The 15,066-nt window shown below is 34.9% G+C and overlaps 1 protein-coding gene across 1 annotated transcript in view; it reads left to right on the top strand.

Annotated features, from left to right (window-relative positions):
- The first annotated feature begins 5,295 nt into the window (after positions 1-5,295).
- The window catches only part of LOC117329807 (carbonic anhydrase-related protein 10-like), a 94,242-nt gene continuing 84,471 nt past the window's right edge, over positions 5,296-15,066 (top strand). The window contains exon 1 of the mRNA XM_033887959.1: positions 5,296-6,351. Coding sequence (XP_033743850.1) covers positions 6,288-6,351 — 64 coding nt within the window. The 5' untranslated portion in view covers positions 5,296-6,287. The remainder of the gene's footprint in view (positions 6,352-15,066) is intronic.

Genomic DNA, 15,066 nt, shown 5'->3' with positions numbered 1-15,066 from the left:
TCACTGAAATTAAGTGTTTCACAAATACTGTAGTGATCTGTATTCAATTTGGCCTTTTTAAAAATGTGCTCTTTATTTTGGGAACTTTTTTCCTAATCAGATAGAAAAACAGCATATTCCGAAAATACTACTAGAAATGCAATTGGAATGGAGACTTTTTAAGCTAAAAGAAGGAACATGGACCTATTTCGTTTTGATGGCTAGGTTGCTGCAACGAGTACATCGATTTTACGCTTCAATCTCTATTTTGCAGAGTACGTAGAAATTTCGAATATATTGAAAGGATACAGGAAACTTTCTTAATTCCACGTAAGATTTAATTGAATTAGTTTAACTACATAAATATCTCATTAAAGATCCAACATAAACGCGATTCACAAATCTACGTGTACAAAAACCACAATAAGAACAAAATATTAGTTATATCTTAGATGCCGAATTTGAAATTGGAGCTTTAATAAGGTAAATAATGTTGCTTTACGAACTATTTTCGCTGTATTCATTTAGGTGAAATAAAAAAAAAAAAAAAAAAAACCGCAAGCATCAATTGTAAATAGTAACATTGGGTGGTCGGGTGGCACAGTGGTATCACCTGTCTTTCACCTAGGGGCCCGGAGATCGAATCCCGGATCGGACGTGAAAAGGTATGGGGTCACCTGCCCAACCGCGTGGGTTTTCCCTCGGGTACTCCGCGGTTTCCATCCACGGTGTGACACCTCCCGAGCTTCCATCAGGGCCAACAAGAGCGATTGATATCAGTTGATTTAACGTGTTTTTTCAATTGTTAAATAAACAAAGATTATATCTCATATGTCAACATTATTGTTTTCTTAACTGAAGTTGCTAACACAAGTTATCAAGTTACTAATTGGATTCTTTAAGATTAGATGTTACTCCGTTTTCAAGTGATTCGTTACACAAAAAGCTATATTCTATGAATGATAGAACCATACCTATTATATCTTTTCTATACACAAAAACAAAAACAAAACAAAACAAAAACAACAAAAACACAACAATAAAAACTAGACACAATATTGGTTACTGTAGGTCTTTTTTTGTGTGTATGTAACCAACAGACCTACAGATCATTAGTGCACGTTGGTGATGTATCGCGTTTGCCCCCAAATTGTTGCAAGCCCCCGATATCAGAGATAATCAATTGGTTCTGTAGTTGGGCTCCATGGAACAAACAGCAAATCCGAGAGAAGGAAGACGATGGAACGACCGTCGATAGAGAACACGAATGGAGAGGAGACACCTAATGTTGCAGGCCTCAGAAACTCGAGAGTGGATACTGTCCGATTTGGGATATTTATATTGGATTTTAATGGTCCAAGGAGAGCATGGCTGTATAAAACGGTCACCATTTAGGAGAAGTCCCTGATAAGGGTGTCATAAATCGTCTCCAGACTGGGATGTGAGAGGTTATCATTTTTGTTCACTATTTGACGTGCAAACCGCTCTCCCAGGTCATAGAGGAAGACGAGACATTTTCATAAATCTGACATTTTGACAACTGGATATGTGTCTAGTCTATGATGGCTGCGTGAGATATCTGGCTTTGCGTTGAAAATAGCAATAGCCTCAAACTAACATTTGTTTGTTTTCAGTCGTCATCATTCAACTTATACCTTAATGATATGGTGTATGAGTATTTCCGTATATATTACTGAAAACAAGCTTTAAGCAGAAGAACTTTTTTTTAAATGAGAAAGAAACAAAACAATGCATCATACTTATTTCTTCGCAATGCCCAATCTAAGATGTTGCCTGTGCTTGATGAACAAAAACTACGCTGGGTAAACATAAATGATACTTGATAAACATTAACGACGCTTGATAAACATTAACGACGCTTGATAAACATTAACGACGCTTGATAAACATAAAAGACGCTTGATAAACATTAACGACGCTTGATAAACATAAACGACGCTTGATAAACATAAACGACGCTTGATAAACATTAACGACGCTTGATAAACATTAACGACGCTTGATAAACATAAACGACGCTTGATAAACATTAACGACGCTTGATAAACATTAACGACGCTTGATAAACATTAACGACGCTTGGTAAACATAAACGACGCTTGATAAACATAAACGACGCTTGATAAACATAAACGACGCTTGATAAACATTAACGACGCTTGATAAACATAAAAGACGCTTGATAAACATAAACGACGCTTGATAAACATAAAAGACGTTTGATAAACATAAACGACGCCTGATAAACGTAAACGACCCTTGATAAACATCAACGACCCTTTGTCTTCACATATTCTTATTCGTCACTGTGCAAATGCTTCACATAGAATTATAGAATAACATATTCCACCATACATGAAACGAGTCTTTCAACACGGCATGTCACAAGTAGGAATACATTTTCTACATTACAACACCGCCATCCAGACAATACGGAATATAGTAGTATGTTGTTTTTTGTTGAATATCTACAAAAACCAAGATTACCTGAATGAAGTTTGTCAGTTACGTGACATAGTGTTTATGATTTAAGTTGTAAAGGAGAGAATGTGTTTATCTTTTTTTTCTCTATATATTTTGCATCTGATACCGACAATGTCCCGCATAAGTCACATCTTTAAGTTAAGCGTTAAGTATAATTATAATGAAAGTGTTGTCTAATCGCTATTGAATTCACAAAATGTATGAAATTTGTTTGCCGACGGCATTTCAAACAAACATTATCTTTCCATGTTTGTTTACTCTTTAGAGTCCACACATTTTGGTTATTTAAGGACGATGCTCCTTTGGCTTATGGAGTCAACCATGGGCTCATTTGCTGCAGTTTTGTGTTGCAGATAAGTTTCCGGGGCATCAATCTTTGTTAACCATGAAGGCAACTGAATTGACAAGACATCTGTAGTCCTTCACAGTGCTGCACATCAAGCACATCAAGCAAAGAACATTAAATAATACTTCAAATTTCAGGAAAATGTCAAAGCATCATAATGAGCAACATCCGGAAAGCTATTTGTTTGCGATAATTAGAAGATGTAAATATCTTAAATTATGTCGCATCTTATCAATTATGTCAACAGGCATGTTTCTAATGCCACTCCTCCTAAGGGGATAAAATTGCTGATACATCAAAAAATGTATCTTATTTATTTCACAAGGACGAAACACAACTCAATGACGGTCATCCTGAAGTACCAACCGTAGGCGAAATTGTGTGTGCTTTAGTAGGATATCTGTTAGCAGAAACTAAAATGGCAACGGAATAGTAACTATCTAATCATGAGCAGTATGCAAGTCAGCATCATTTCTGATTTCTGTGACAGAATCATTATAATTGATCGTACATGCTAGCCTTGGGAGGCTAATGAAATAATTAACTTATTCTCTTGTTCCTAAAATGTCAAACTTGCACAGACATTACATGTTTCTTATGTACAGGGTTAACGTCCTCTCAACTACAATGATCACAACATGAGTAGTTCTTTGAGGGAACAACAGACGAAAGCAAGGGACAGAACATAGAAAGACCAGACCAAAAAAGGAAAGCAATATAGAAGTTATACATTGGGGATACACATCAATTTTCTCTAATCACCGTCTCCTAAATAAAAGAAGCATGTAGACTCCCAAATTATCCAGGCCGCCATTTTTCAAGCGAGGATAAAACCCTTAACCAACGTATAATAGGAATAACTGTAATTTCTAAAATAATTATCTTGTTTTCAATTTTTTAATTTTAACTTATCATAGTCTCCTACATAGAAGAAGTTTGTGGACTTCCAGGCTATCCAGGGCGCATTTTTTCAAGCGAGGATAAAATCCTGAATCGGCGTGTTATATGAATAATTGTAATATCATAGATAATTATCTTCATAATGTTTTCAACGTTTTAATTTTAGATTGATGTACTCTGTTTTGTGTTTGTCTAATGAGGTGTAATTGGCCCTGAGTTACTTAAATTGACGCTTGGTTAAATAAAGAACCAAAATCGAGCTTATTTGTTTTACCCACTTGTCCGGTAATGGTTTATTCTCTGTGCTCTACATTTTACATTGGACAACCATTATAAACTCGATGAAAAATTATTTTGTACTTATTTCTATGTAATTATGTCTCTTACAGTGTTATTATAATACACATTCTCTATATATTGTCTTTGCTAATTAGAAACTCGAGCTTGTTCAGTCATATCATAGTGCTATATTCATCTTACTGTTCATGACACCGGCTTTACAAAGTCTGGCTATGTTCCGTAACAACTCCGGAAAACAATGCTTGCCCATTTCTGCCATTCACATGGTGTAATGAGGCATCCACGGTTGTGTTGTCAGATAAAGACCGGTAGATTGCTGACACTGAGCGAATGATGACAAAACTTGCTAACAAGCATGGTTTGCTTATGATATTGAGAGTCTGCAATCCAAACACGTGGATCGAATATACCAGCGAGAAGCCGCTTTCAATGCCGTTGTAAGCTTGTTTATCGATTGGCAACTGATGGGAAAAATTCACGTAGAATGCTTCCGTACCTATTTCAGGTATCAGTTTAAAAGTCTCATTGATCATTGCGTAGCAGTGGTGTGCTTCAAATGCTCTCTTCTGATATTACAATAAAACAAAATAATCGTAATATGCATTTTAATTAAAATCAGTATTTATATCTTATCAATCTGTTCTCATTTAACATCCTAACATACCTCTTTCAAAAGATCAATTGATATGCCCTTGGTGTTCAAGACCAAAATTATTTCTATGGACAGTATCAGTATACCCAGAACCGCCTGGTGCTGTTGCTGTGATCTTGTTTCCCTCCCTTATGGACATTGTATGTGATCAACATTATATGTAGGTGTGACTTGTAATCAATTATCGAAGACGACACGACGTAGTGGATAAGGTAGCATGTGCGATTCTGTTAAACGGGTTAATCTTTCAGCATCACCTAGAGGTTTGTCACCCAAGTCGGATTATACAGGCGAGGCCTGGCCACATGGGAAACGAGTCAGAGTGTCACCATATAGCGTGTACACGTAGCGGTAAGTCATCTTCAGAGTATATATAGACACCACTTCTGTGTCGGCCTTTGTCTATTTAGTCAACGCGGGGTTAATACTAGGTCGTGGAACAGTGTTAGCCTCTTGTTCAAAATTGGTGATATTGCTATGTTCGAATGAATCCACCGTGGGTTATGGAATATGAGGAATATGGATTTGTACTAAGTATACATTTATACTGTACATTACAATGAGCTGTTCATGGTTCGACTTCGAAATGTTACAAATATAGCTATCCATGTTTTATTATTGTAAAAATGTATTGATTTCAAACTTCACACCTACCGCTTACATGTTATTAATGCTTAGGATAAAAGGAACAGAATAACTTAATTGATTTTCTTTGTATGTCAACAAGTCAACATACTCCCGATTCACGTGTATCGACGAATATACACCTTACATTGCCGTTGGAGTTCCATGATTAAATATGTACCAACTCAAATACCAGTGTTCACTGCAAACACTTTATACCAAAGTGTCAGCGATAGTGGGCGGTTGCCTCTCTCATTCGCCTAGGAGTTTCAACAGTTCCAGTTTAATTTGTCTGTGTAATCAATGATAGATTTTGTCTCCCTATTGGAAGGATTTGATTAATTGTGTTTATCGAAAACAGTTGTAAATAAGATTTTTTATTGTTTATATTTCAGTGTATGCGTCTCAGTAGACCTTCCTGGATCGTTATCAAACTTGGAGTGTCTTATCAGAGATCTGGAGTATTAATTCCTGGCAGTATATTACTAAAGAACGGCGTAATTAATCAAAACAGCATACTGAGTTGTATATGCCAATGGATGATACAAAGTGATTTTAGCTTCCATTTTTTTTTTTATCTGATATCTGATATATCTTTATTAAAGTTTACATTGGAGGACCGCTTATGAACAATACATCTGGTAAATAATATATACATAATACCGACGGATTGCAAACTATCAAAGCCAGCATATGAATGTTTGGTACACATTTTAAATCAGCGAAGACAGAAAGGCACGCGCACGGTACACGCGCTGATAGATTATCAACTAATCAGAGCAGTCCTTTGGGAAGCTCCGCCCCTCTCTTTCAAAAGACATTTATTTTTGAACAAGAATTTCCCCTTCGTTGCGTTATGGAATTATTAAGTATTGAAATACTTTCCTCCGTGAGAATTATTTTCTTCAGCAGTGTTTACTGAAATACACGTGGATTGGTGAATGTTTCTTTTGAATTCGTTAGGACGACGTTATCACCGACATGGCCTGGACAACGTGTATAGGGTATTACCTAATGGCCGGACTGGTAACTGTGTACGCTGACCGTAAGTATACAAATTCTTTATATAGAGGTTTACATATGGTTGTGTTTTGATTCAGTTTTTTTTTTAATAATTAAATATTATATAACTTACTTTCATATTAGTAATACGTCATTTAGTCATTTATGACGTTTCAGTATTTAACCTCATAAGTTTATATATTAAACTTAAACCTATGAAAAAATAGCATGTATGTGTAAAGGTTACTTTTTACATAACTATGATTACGGTAAATCTATATTTTGATTGGAATTACGAATTCGATTGTATTGGATATTTGCAAACGTATACGACACAAGAATGGATTATCGTAGCATATTATAAACTATGTAAGGTGAAATTACATATACGTATAGCTTGTGCCAAATTGCATATACTGTACATCTCGATACTATAACACAATAAATCCTTTCATCTCAATTAATATTAAGTCGTGTTCCGCTGATGACAGTAAAACAGATGGAGTATCCAAAACGATATGCTTGGCAAGTGTCTTGTAAAATGCACTTGTGATCGTATATACACAGTCAAATGGAGAAGATGATGTGTCAATTTAATAATACGTATACCTATATAAATAGCTAAATTATAGGGAATTAAACTCATCAGGTTGGTTTAAACACTGAATAAAATAATTATCTCCAGGGTTTGAGTACCTAGGAGTTATTGGCGTTTCCTGCCTTGGTCCAGGTGCCCTCATTTACTGATGTCTTAAAATATAGATATTATTCTTTGGGTGATCCTAACCACTGTGTACTTAAATTGTCTTCAAATTTCTGAAAAATGAGACTTTTTACATACAATAAACATATGGAATATTTTAAGCGGGTGTCTAACTTTCAAAATACAGTAATCCCGATGTACTGGTATGATGAGCAATCAAACGGTTGCTGTAAATCAATAGGAAATAATAAGTTATATTGTCTTTATACAATGTTTAGAATAACTTCGAAAGTAAATTAATATATATACAATGTTAGCATGGGGTTTTACAAGCGTTTTCATGATGTATCAAAGATCCTGAGAAGGGGGAATGCAGCCAGCAATAACTAACGTTAAGGAAACAAAACATTTCACGTATACGAAGATGGCATACTGGTACCAGGTTGTGTATATGTTTATAACGGTAAGTGAAATCAATATGGACATAATTATTATGTACATATATAGAGATAGATGTTCATATCAATAATGGTAAATTAAATATTCCGTTTCAACGCCGGAACTTATACTATTTATAAAACACAATTAATAATATAACATTTCACAGTGGTACTCGGTGTAAAACCATATTCTAGATCTATAGCCATAGGAAGAGTTCTGTTTATTGAACCAAGACTCTCGTATCCGTTAAGCTTCATAAACTTTATGATATATAAATTAAAGTCAAATTTCCACGACCAGTTGTAAACTGTTCTCAACCTTGTGGTAGTGTTTATATTGAGATCTAATATGTCGATAAATATTTTAGAATATCTAAAAATTATACCTGTGCGGATAGATAATACGATAATAGCTAACGAGTGCCTGATCTGACAACAAATCGTTCTAATAGGGAAGATTGCCATTTTCAATGTCATGACACGGACGTCTGAACTCATTGATTTTGCTTGAAGGACGCATTATAATACAAGAGAGAAAATATTGACATTAGACAAAAGAGCAAACAGGGGTGGGTGTTTTTGAGTGACGTCTGTGTAACAATGCTTATGAACATCACTTTAGAAAAGCAATAATGTTACTACGACAAGTGCCTGTTCAAAAACGATTAAACAGTCACGTAAAATAATATGTATCACTTAAACTGCGTAAGATATGATACAGCGTGTAATTGCTGTAAAATGCATTAAATTTCTATATTTATGTATCGCATTTCCAAAAGTGAATATATGATTAATGGTTTCTAAAATTGTAGAAGGAAGACAATAAAGTTACATCAATTACATTTAATTTAACGGGAAATTGTAGTAAAACACATTATGTATTTTGTAACAGATATGGAAATTATAAAGATACATCTCCATTACCTAAGTTCCCCAGTGTTCTACTAAGGTAGAAATAACATACTTCCTACTGGGAGAGTTTGATGAGACTGAAGGAAATCATTAATGCAGGTGTACTCTCGCCGTGTATTGAGCCTTACAGGTACTGTGACGGCGAGTAGTATTGCCTCGGGAATTATACACCAAAGTCATCCTCACTTCAACTCCATTTATCTCATCAAAACGAAATCAATTAGTAAACGCGCCGCCATTTTGTTACTGCGATGGCAGTTCTGACTTGATAGTTGATGGGGCCAATATAATTAAAACTAAAGGAAGTGCTTGCTTACGTAGATCTGTTTTATCAACGTCATATATCTGGACACCAAATGATGCTCCTATTTATTTGATCAGATGTAGAATCAATTGCTCCGTTTTATAATTGTTTTAGAACTTTAATAAAGGACGGATAGTATGTATTCAGTGTAAAGGATCCTTGCTAGTTCTAACGGAAAATCGTATGGCGGCTCTTTTATTTTTGTTTTAAAAGTTTTCCACGTGTTTATAGTCCGATTTTCACGTAACGAATGCGTATTGCATACATTTAATTTTCTTAATTACTGGAAATCAAAGATTTGTATTCACTGCAGGAGGTAAAAGGGAAAAATACCGATATCAAAACTGATTTGAGTTCGTGTCTTAGTAGTAATTTATCAAATTACATTGAATTTCCTGATCAAACTAATCGCACGATCCTATCAAGATATAATTACTGAAACAAACACACCTTTCATTCATGTTGGTAAGTTATCCTAGCAACCGTTCCCGATGCCTATCTAACACGGAGCTTCCTATCAACGGTGCCTTGAACAGTTCATACGCGATTGGTGATGCCGAGTGCAGCTGGCATTTCCATTTTTTTTTTATCTCTCTTGCAATATTGCTTTTACCGAGCTTAGCTTCCGGTGCTTCAGTCGAACTTTCATTCTTCTTTATATGACTTTCTCGGGTTACGTAATTTTTCTTTCTTTAAAGTTTTTTTTATAAATTGTTTCCACGTAATTGATGAAAAAACATTTTTATTTTGCTGTTTGTTTAAAACGATTACGACTGCCTACGTTTTGACATAATTGAACAAAGCCTTTACCAGACGTTAATGAGATATCTAAAGAAGGCGGGTTTAACAACCTAAGAACTGATTAAGTGAGTTTAGCCAAGATGCAGCTATTCTAGAAACACCAGGCGATGATATAAATAGAACAGACTTACATGTACATGATGCAAGCGTTAGCAGTTGCTAGCACTGAACACTTCTCTCGACATTATTTCAGTATTTGTCTAAGTCAATCCTTGATTTCAGGCACGTTTAACGTGCCTCTTATAACATCACAAAGGAAGTCGACAACGCCACGTTTTTCTTATTTTCAGTAGTGATAGTACAATCAAATATTCCATTATGAAACAAGATATTCTATTGTTACTGGTCAATGAAACACACAAATTTTCATTTGGTTTAGATATTAGATAGTATTCATCCTCGCGATGATTTGCTGCCATATTAAAGCTCAATCATTAAACCTAGTCAAATTTACCAAATGACAGGGGTAACCTTTTAGGTTGATGGAGGTAAGAATATACATATGAAGGTTTTTTTTACTGTACTATGCCTTCTAGAAACTGTGTGTTATCATGTTATGTAAAATGCCTAAATGCGAAGCTCATGCGTGGATGGTTCATGCACATATCTTGGAATACGAATGAAAGTATAGGCTAGTGAATGTAAGCATGAAGATTTTGACATTTCTTTCTAGTTTCCCAAGTCGCTTCATAGGTATAAACACTTAAGACCACTATCATCATTGCGGATTCCTAGAATTTTCTATCTTTTTTTGTTTTTGTTTAACTGTGTCTCATCCAGGATACCTTTTTGACATCATAGCATTGTCACGGTGGGGAATTATGTCATCGACATATGATGGCGACCTACAGTGTAGCATTTTAGAATGTCATCGCCAACATCTAGAACTGAAAATATGGTTCTTTAAGGCATATCAAATATTCATTTTTTGTATATTTCCTAGCATATGTTGGTATACATTTTACAAATGGTCAGCCGTCGAGGCACTTTCTATTAGACATAGTAGGTGATATTAGAGTCATCGCAGATTACATAATAAAATGAAAGCTATTGGACGGCGCTGGCTATATACAAAGTTCATATCACCGTATGCAAGGCAAAATCATGACAAAATTTGACATTTATGTACGTTTAAATGAAGTTGTGTTCAGTGTTCAGTGGGCGCCGCCACTTTACAACTCGAGCCCCCTATCAAATGCATACTAAGTAACCCCCACCATGTTTACTAATACAATTGTTGTCACGTGATTTGTTTGTGATATCCCCATTTATCTATTTGTCAATGTAACGCTTGACATTCTACTTCCAATATCTTAGTGAATAGCTTAGAATCAATCGCACAAAGGATATAGCATTGTGGAAGTGCTGATGCTTCGTCAACATCACTTTATTGACCGAAACGCGTTAATGATTAGAGCACGCTTTTACTTTAATTACTGAAAGCTAAATGTTCAGAATGTAAACATACAGACAGTGCGGCACTAACAGAATGGTTTACTATATGTGTGATGTATTTATGTCCATACCGGCATGACCAGAAAACAAACACCATTCGGCCATTACATACTTCTTACATTTAACACATTATCACTTTTTGGCCAACAATATGCCAATGAGTTTGACTTGATCACGGAAATGTTCCAACATCAAAATGAGAATAGGGACTTTTTAGTACAACTTTAGTGTAACATTACTATAACATCTACAATTGCAGTATAAGTGTTCTTATTTGTTTACGTATATATTTTGAATATGTTCCAAATATACTTTAAATTTACTAAAAAGCAACATAAATCCGCCGTTATTCATTTTCCATTCTTATGCATTGACCTTAGGTAACAACTGAATTCTGTGAAATAGACAAGTATATTTGTCTCACCTTTCCCGACCTGAATGACTTAAACTAATTCATCTTCATATTTCTAAAACTACATAATTTACCTTGATATTGAATCAAAACGTTTCTTGATGAGTTAGTTTTCCCAGTATTTATTTCGCATATGCATGGAAATCATTTGTGTCATCCTAGAGTCTTAACGCCCCTGTGTTTAGAAGTCATGATGCAAACATTGTCTGCAAAAGCACGATGGGCTGCATATCTAGATCTTACTAGGAATGACAAATGTACAATATTTTATCAAAGTATGTACATTAATTTGATTCCTACTATATAGCATCTATTTAACTTTGGACCGGTAATCCCTCTTAAATTAAACGCTTAATAATCAAAATTTTGGAAATTCATAGTATGGAAAACCAAGAATTAAAAGTAAGACAGAGAATATCATGTGTGATATTGCTGACGTCATATTTATACAGAAAGATCATTTAACGACGGTGCCGCCAAATATTTGGACAACTGAGGTATGTTTTTATAGTGACGTCACACTGAAATGTCAACCTTACACGGTAGATTAGCACACCAGACGCTGCATGACATACTCACAACGTTTGCTCCTGTTCTTGTCGGCATCTTTGAAACTAACGTCAGTCAGACAGCATACATTATCAACTTTATAGCTTTAACTTCGTCTAAGTCGAGGGAAAGGGCACATGACCTTTCTTACCGAGACAAAAAATTGAAGCAACTTAAGCACCTGGCGTAGATCATTAACGTAATATGCAAGCAGTGTCTCAGATGTTTAATAATTGGCCCAAAAGTATATAATTTCTCTGCTTTTCCCGATGCTAACTCATGCTGCAACACAGTCTTCATTGTTAATAGTTATTTTATGTTGGAATTTTCTAACGAGAAAATAGTTACGAAGTCTGCCATGTCCAATGACATGAGATGAGCCTGACTGACACTTTACGAATCACTTATCTGGTCGTTTAACGTGTTTCGAAGGATTAGTTTCGATAAGTATCACATAAAAATCACCGTCCTAAGACTCTGTTATTTGAATATACTTTCCATTTTATTGATCAGTGTTAATGTGCTTCTAAATGTCATCCGCTCAAGGGTTGTAAAGATTATATTAATTTTGTTAACTTTTCAATCATTCACGTCTCCGTACAATGTTAAGAGTTTTTACCGTGAAACCAAATTAATTCTTAAAACATGCGGGACACATCGTTTTATTTTGGGAGTAACATTAGATACTTTTAAGCTCTTTTTGCCTGTTTACTCTAATTTTGCATATTACATGTATTACGTTCTTGCAACAAGTCAATGTACTTTGAAGCTTTACGAAAAAACATTTTTGGGGTAAGGCTGATGTGATTTAAAGCACATACAACACTAATATCAATAATATTATGATTCATTTGTTTTCCTTTGGGATTTATTTCCTCGTACCAACCAGGGTCATTTTAAAAACCAATATATGGAAGGGACATCGCACCTAATAATGAATCTCAGAAAATTGGAATAAATATCTCAATAGTTTGTGCATAATTTTAAACAGTCTATTGACGATGCAAGTCATTAAGGTATGTTTGTTTTTGTTACATGTCCTATCAACAGCCAGAGTAATTTAAGGACGTGCCAGGTTTTGGAACTCGCAACCCAGACGTGGATGGCTAGTGATAAATTGTCGAGTCATTAAGGAACTAGTAACGGAATGCTCATGGAAACAATGTATCAAATTCAGATTTTAAAAGCCACAAGATATATTCTATAGGAAACGTTGTATTGGAAAAGCAGATTATTGTGGAGAGAACAATGCTTTTTAAAAATGCATGTATGCGATATTATATCATTCGTTTCTTTAAAAATAGATATTTCTAACTTTGATTAGTATTTTCAACATGTTATATATTCTGTATTCAAAATACAAAATGGTTCCCTATGCTGAGGATAGCTGCTTGCTTGTCCTGTATATCTCGCAATAGAACGACATGTTGATACACTGAACGTTGTCATTTAACTCATAGATACACTACACGTCAGAAAGTAAATAGCATGTCAGAGTACATCATACAACTGCTACGTCCATCAGGGACTTATCTTGGAGCCACTCTCGTGGAAATCCAAAATAAAAAGTCAATAAAACCTGGGCCGAAACCAAGTGTAGAGAATGAAAGTTCACCAAATTTCAAATATTTGAACGGGTAAACGGCTACAGATGGTATATGCGTTATACTCTTTATGATTATCAATTGAAACCTTGAAATTCTTCGATCAGGGATCGGCCCACGCTGTCAATTTGTCCTTTTCATTAGACTAATCTAAGGTAATTTCTTAAATCATGTTAAACTGTTTTATATGTTATCTGATACAAACGCTTCAGTCACTTCGATCTTAAGTCTGTCCTCGTCTTTACGGATCCAATTCCTTTTTATACTAGCTACTAATTCGAGTAATAACGAAATGCCACTAACAGTAATTTGACCAATTTGTGTTCGCCCCAAAGCTGTATGTCCAGGTCCTGGAACTAATTACTTAAAGTCCCTAAGGAATCAATATTCCAAGTTATGCCTCCACTCAGCGCTCTGTACGAATCTCATGCATATGCACGTACCTTGGAAAAACAAAGAACCATAAAAGAATCGAATGCATTTCCGGTATTTCTTCCATTACTGGAAGAGTTAATTAAATTTACCATTGAAGTTTCCGTTGTAAGTTTGCATTTTACGTTGTTGTTTCAGTCTCTTTGTATTGGTTACTTTCGAATTCTTATGCAACACTGAAACGAACGAATATTGAAAAGCACTTTAGATTATTATTTTTGCAACAGGCAACATAGTTCATCTTCGGTTTTTATGGGCAATACTTTAAAGAAAAAAATATCTTTATCATGTTATGCAATAGTCAACAAACATTTTAATGCACAATTTAATTGTTCTATTTCGAGAATTAATTTCTGCCTTAGAAATCGATGAATAATTAGGCCGGGGCTTATGTTATTTGATTTTCTCATATACAACAAGTATTCTACAAAAGTTATTATATTATTTTGAGATAACAGATTTCACTTAAGAAAGGTTTTATGCATATTGGCGTTCACGGAATAACAATTCACACGGTAAGAACATTGTTTGGTTTCTGAGGTAGGTTTATGCTGGTTGTAATCTGGTAGAATTTTACAAGTCAGAGACACTAAAACAAAATAATTGATCCATGTTCTAGACTCTAACAATTGCCATCGTAAAAAGCAAACTCCAATAACAGGAAGTTTTAAAGAATTTCAATAGCGTTTTTATGAATGTTTCATTGCGATAACAAGGACCTTAACAATAACTTTCTGAATGTGGACTATTTATTTCCGGAAATGCTTAGAATTTACAGCCACGATGCCTAGAGGAAAAGGAGACAGACCTAACATGAAATTCGTAGAAAGAATATGCAATTTGTTGAACATAGAATTCGCAAAAGAAGACAATATCAAAAGAATACATAACGTGAGTGTTGACAAGAAATTCAGAGATTTTGTCAGCTTATGACTATAGTCATGGGTCATATGATGATTGATGGCTATCAAGACACAAGCAGAGGAAAGGAGATAGACGGGAGGAAAAGGAAACATAAATGTACCAAGTATAGGACTGTTTTAATACCATAATAGGAAGAGAACACAGAAGAGCATACATTTTCGTGGGCATTACTTTCAGTCTTCTCTTGCGATCAACATAAAGTTGAATATAGTAAATGTTTAA

This window comes from Pecten maximus, chromosome 6, assembly GCF_902652985.1.
Source record: "Pecten maximus chromosome 6, xPecMax1.1, whole genome shotgun sequence".
NCBI classification, from domain to species: Eukaryota; Metazoa; Mollusca; class Bivalvia; order Pectinida; family Pectinidae; genus Pecten; species Pecten maximus.
The sequence above is the reverse complement of the archived record's forward strand: the minus strand, read 5'-3'. Positions and strand labels throughout refer to the sequence as shown.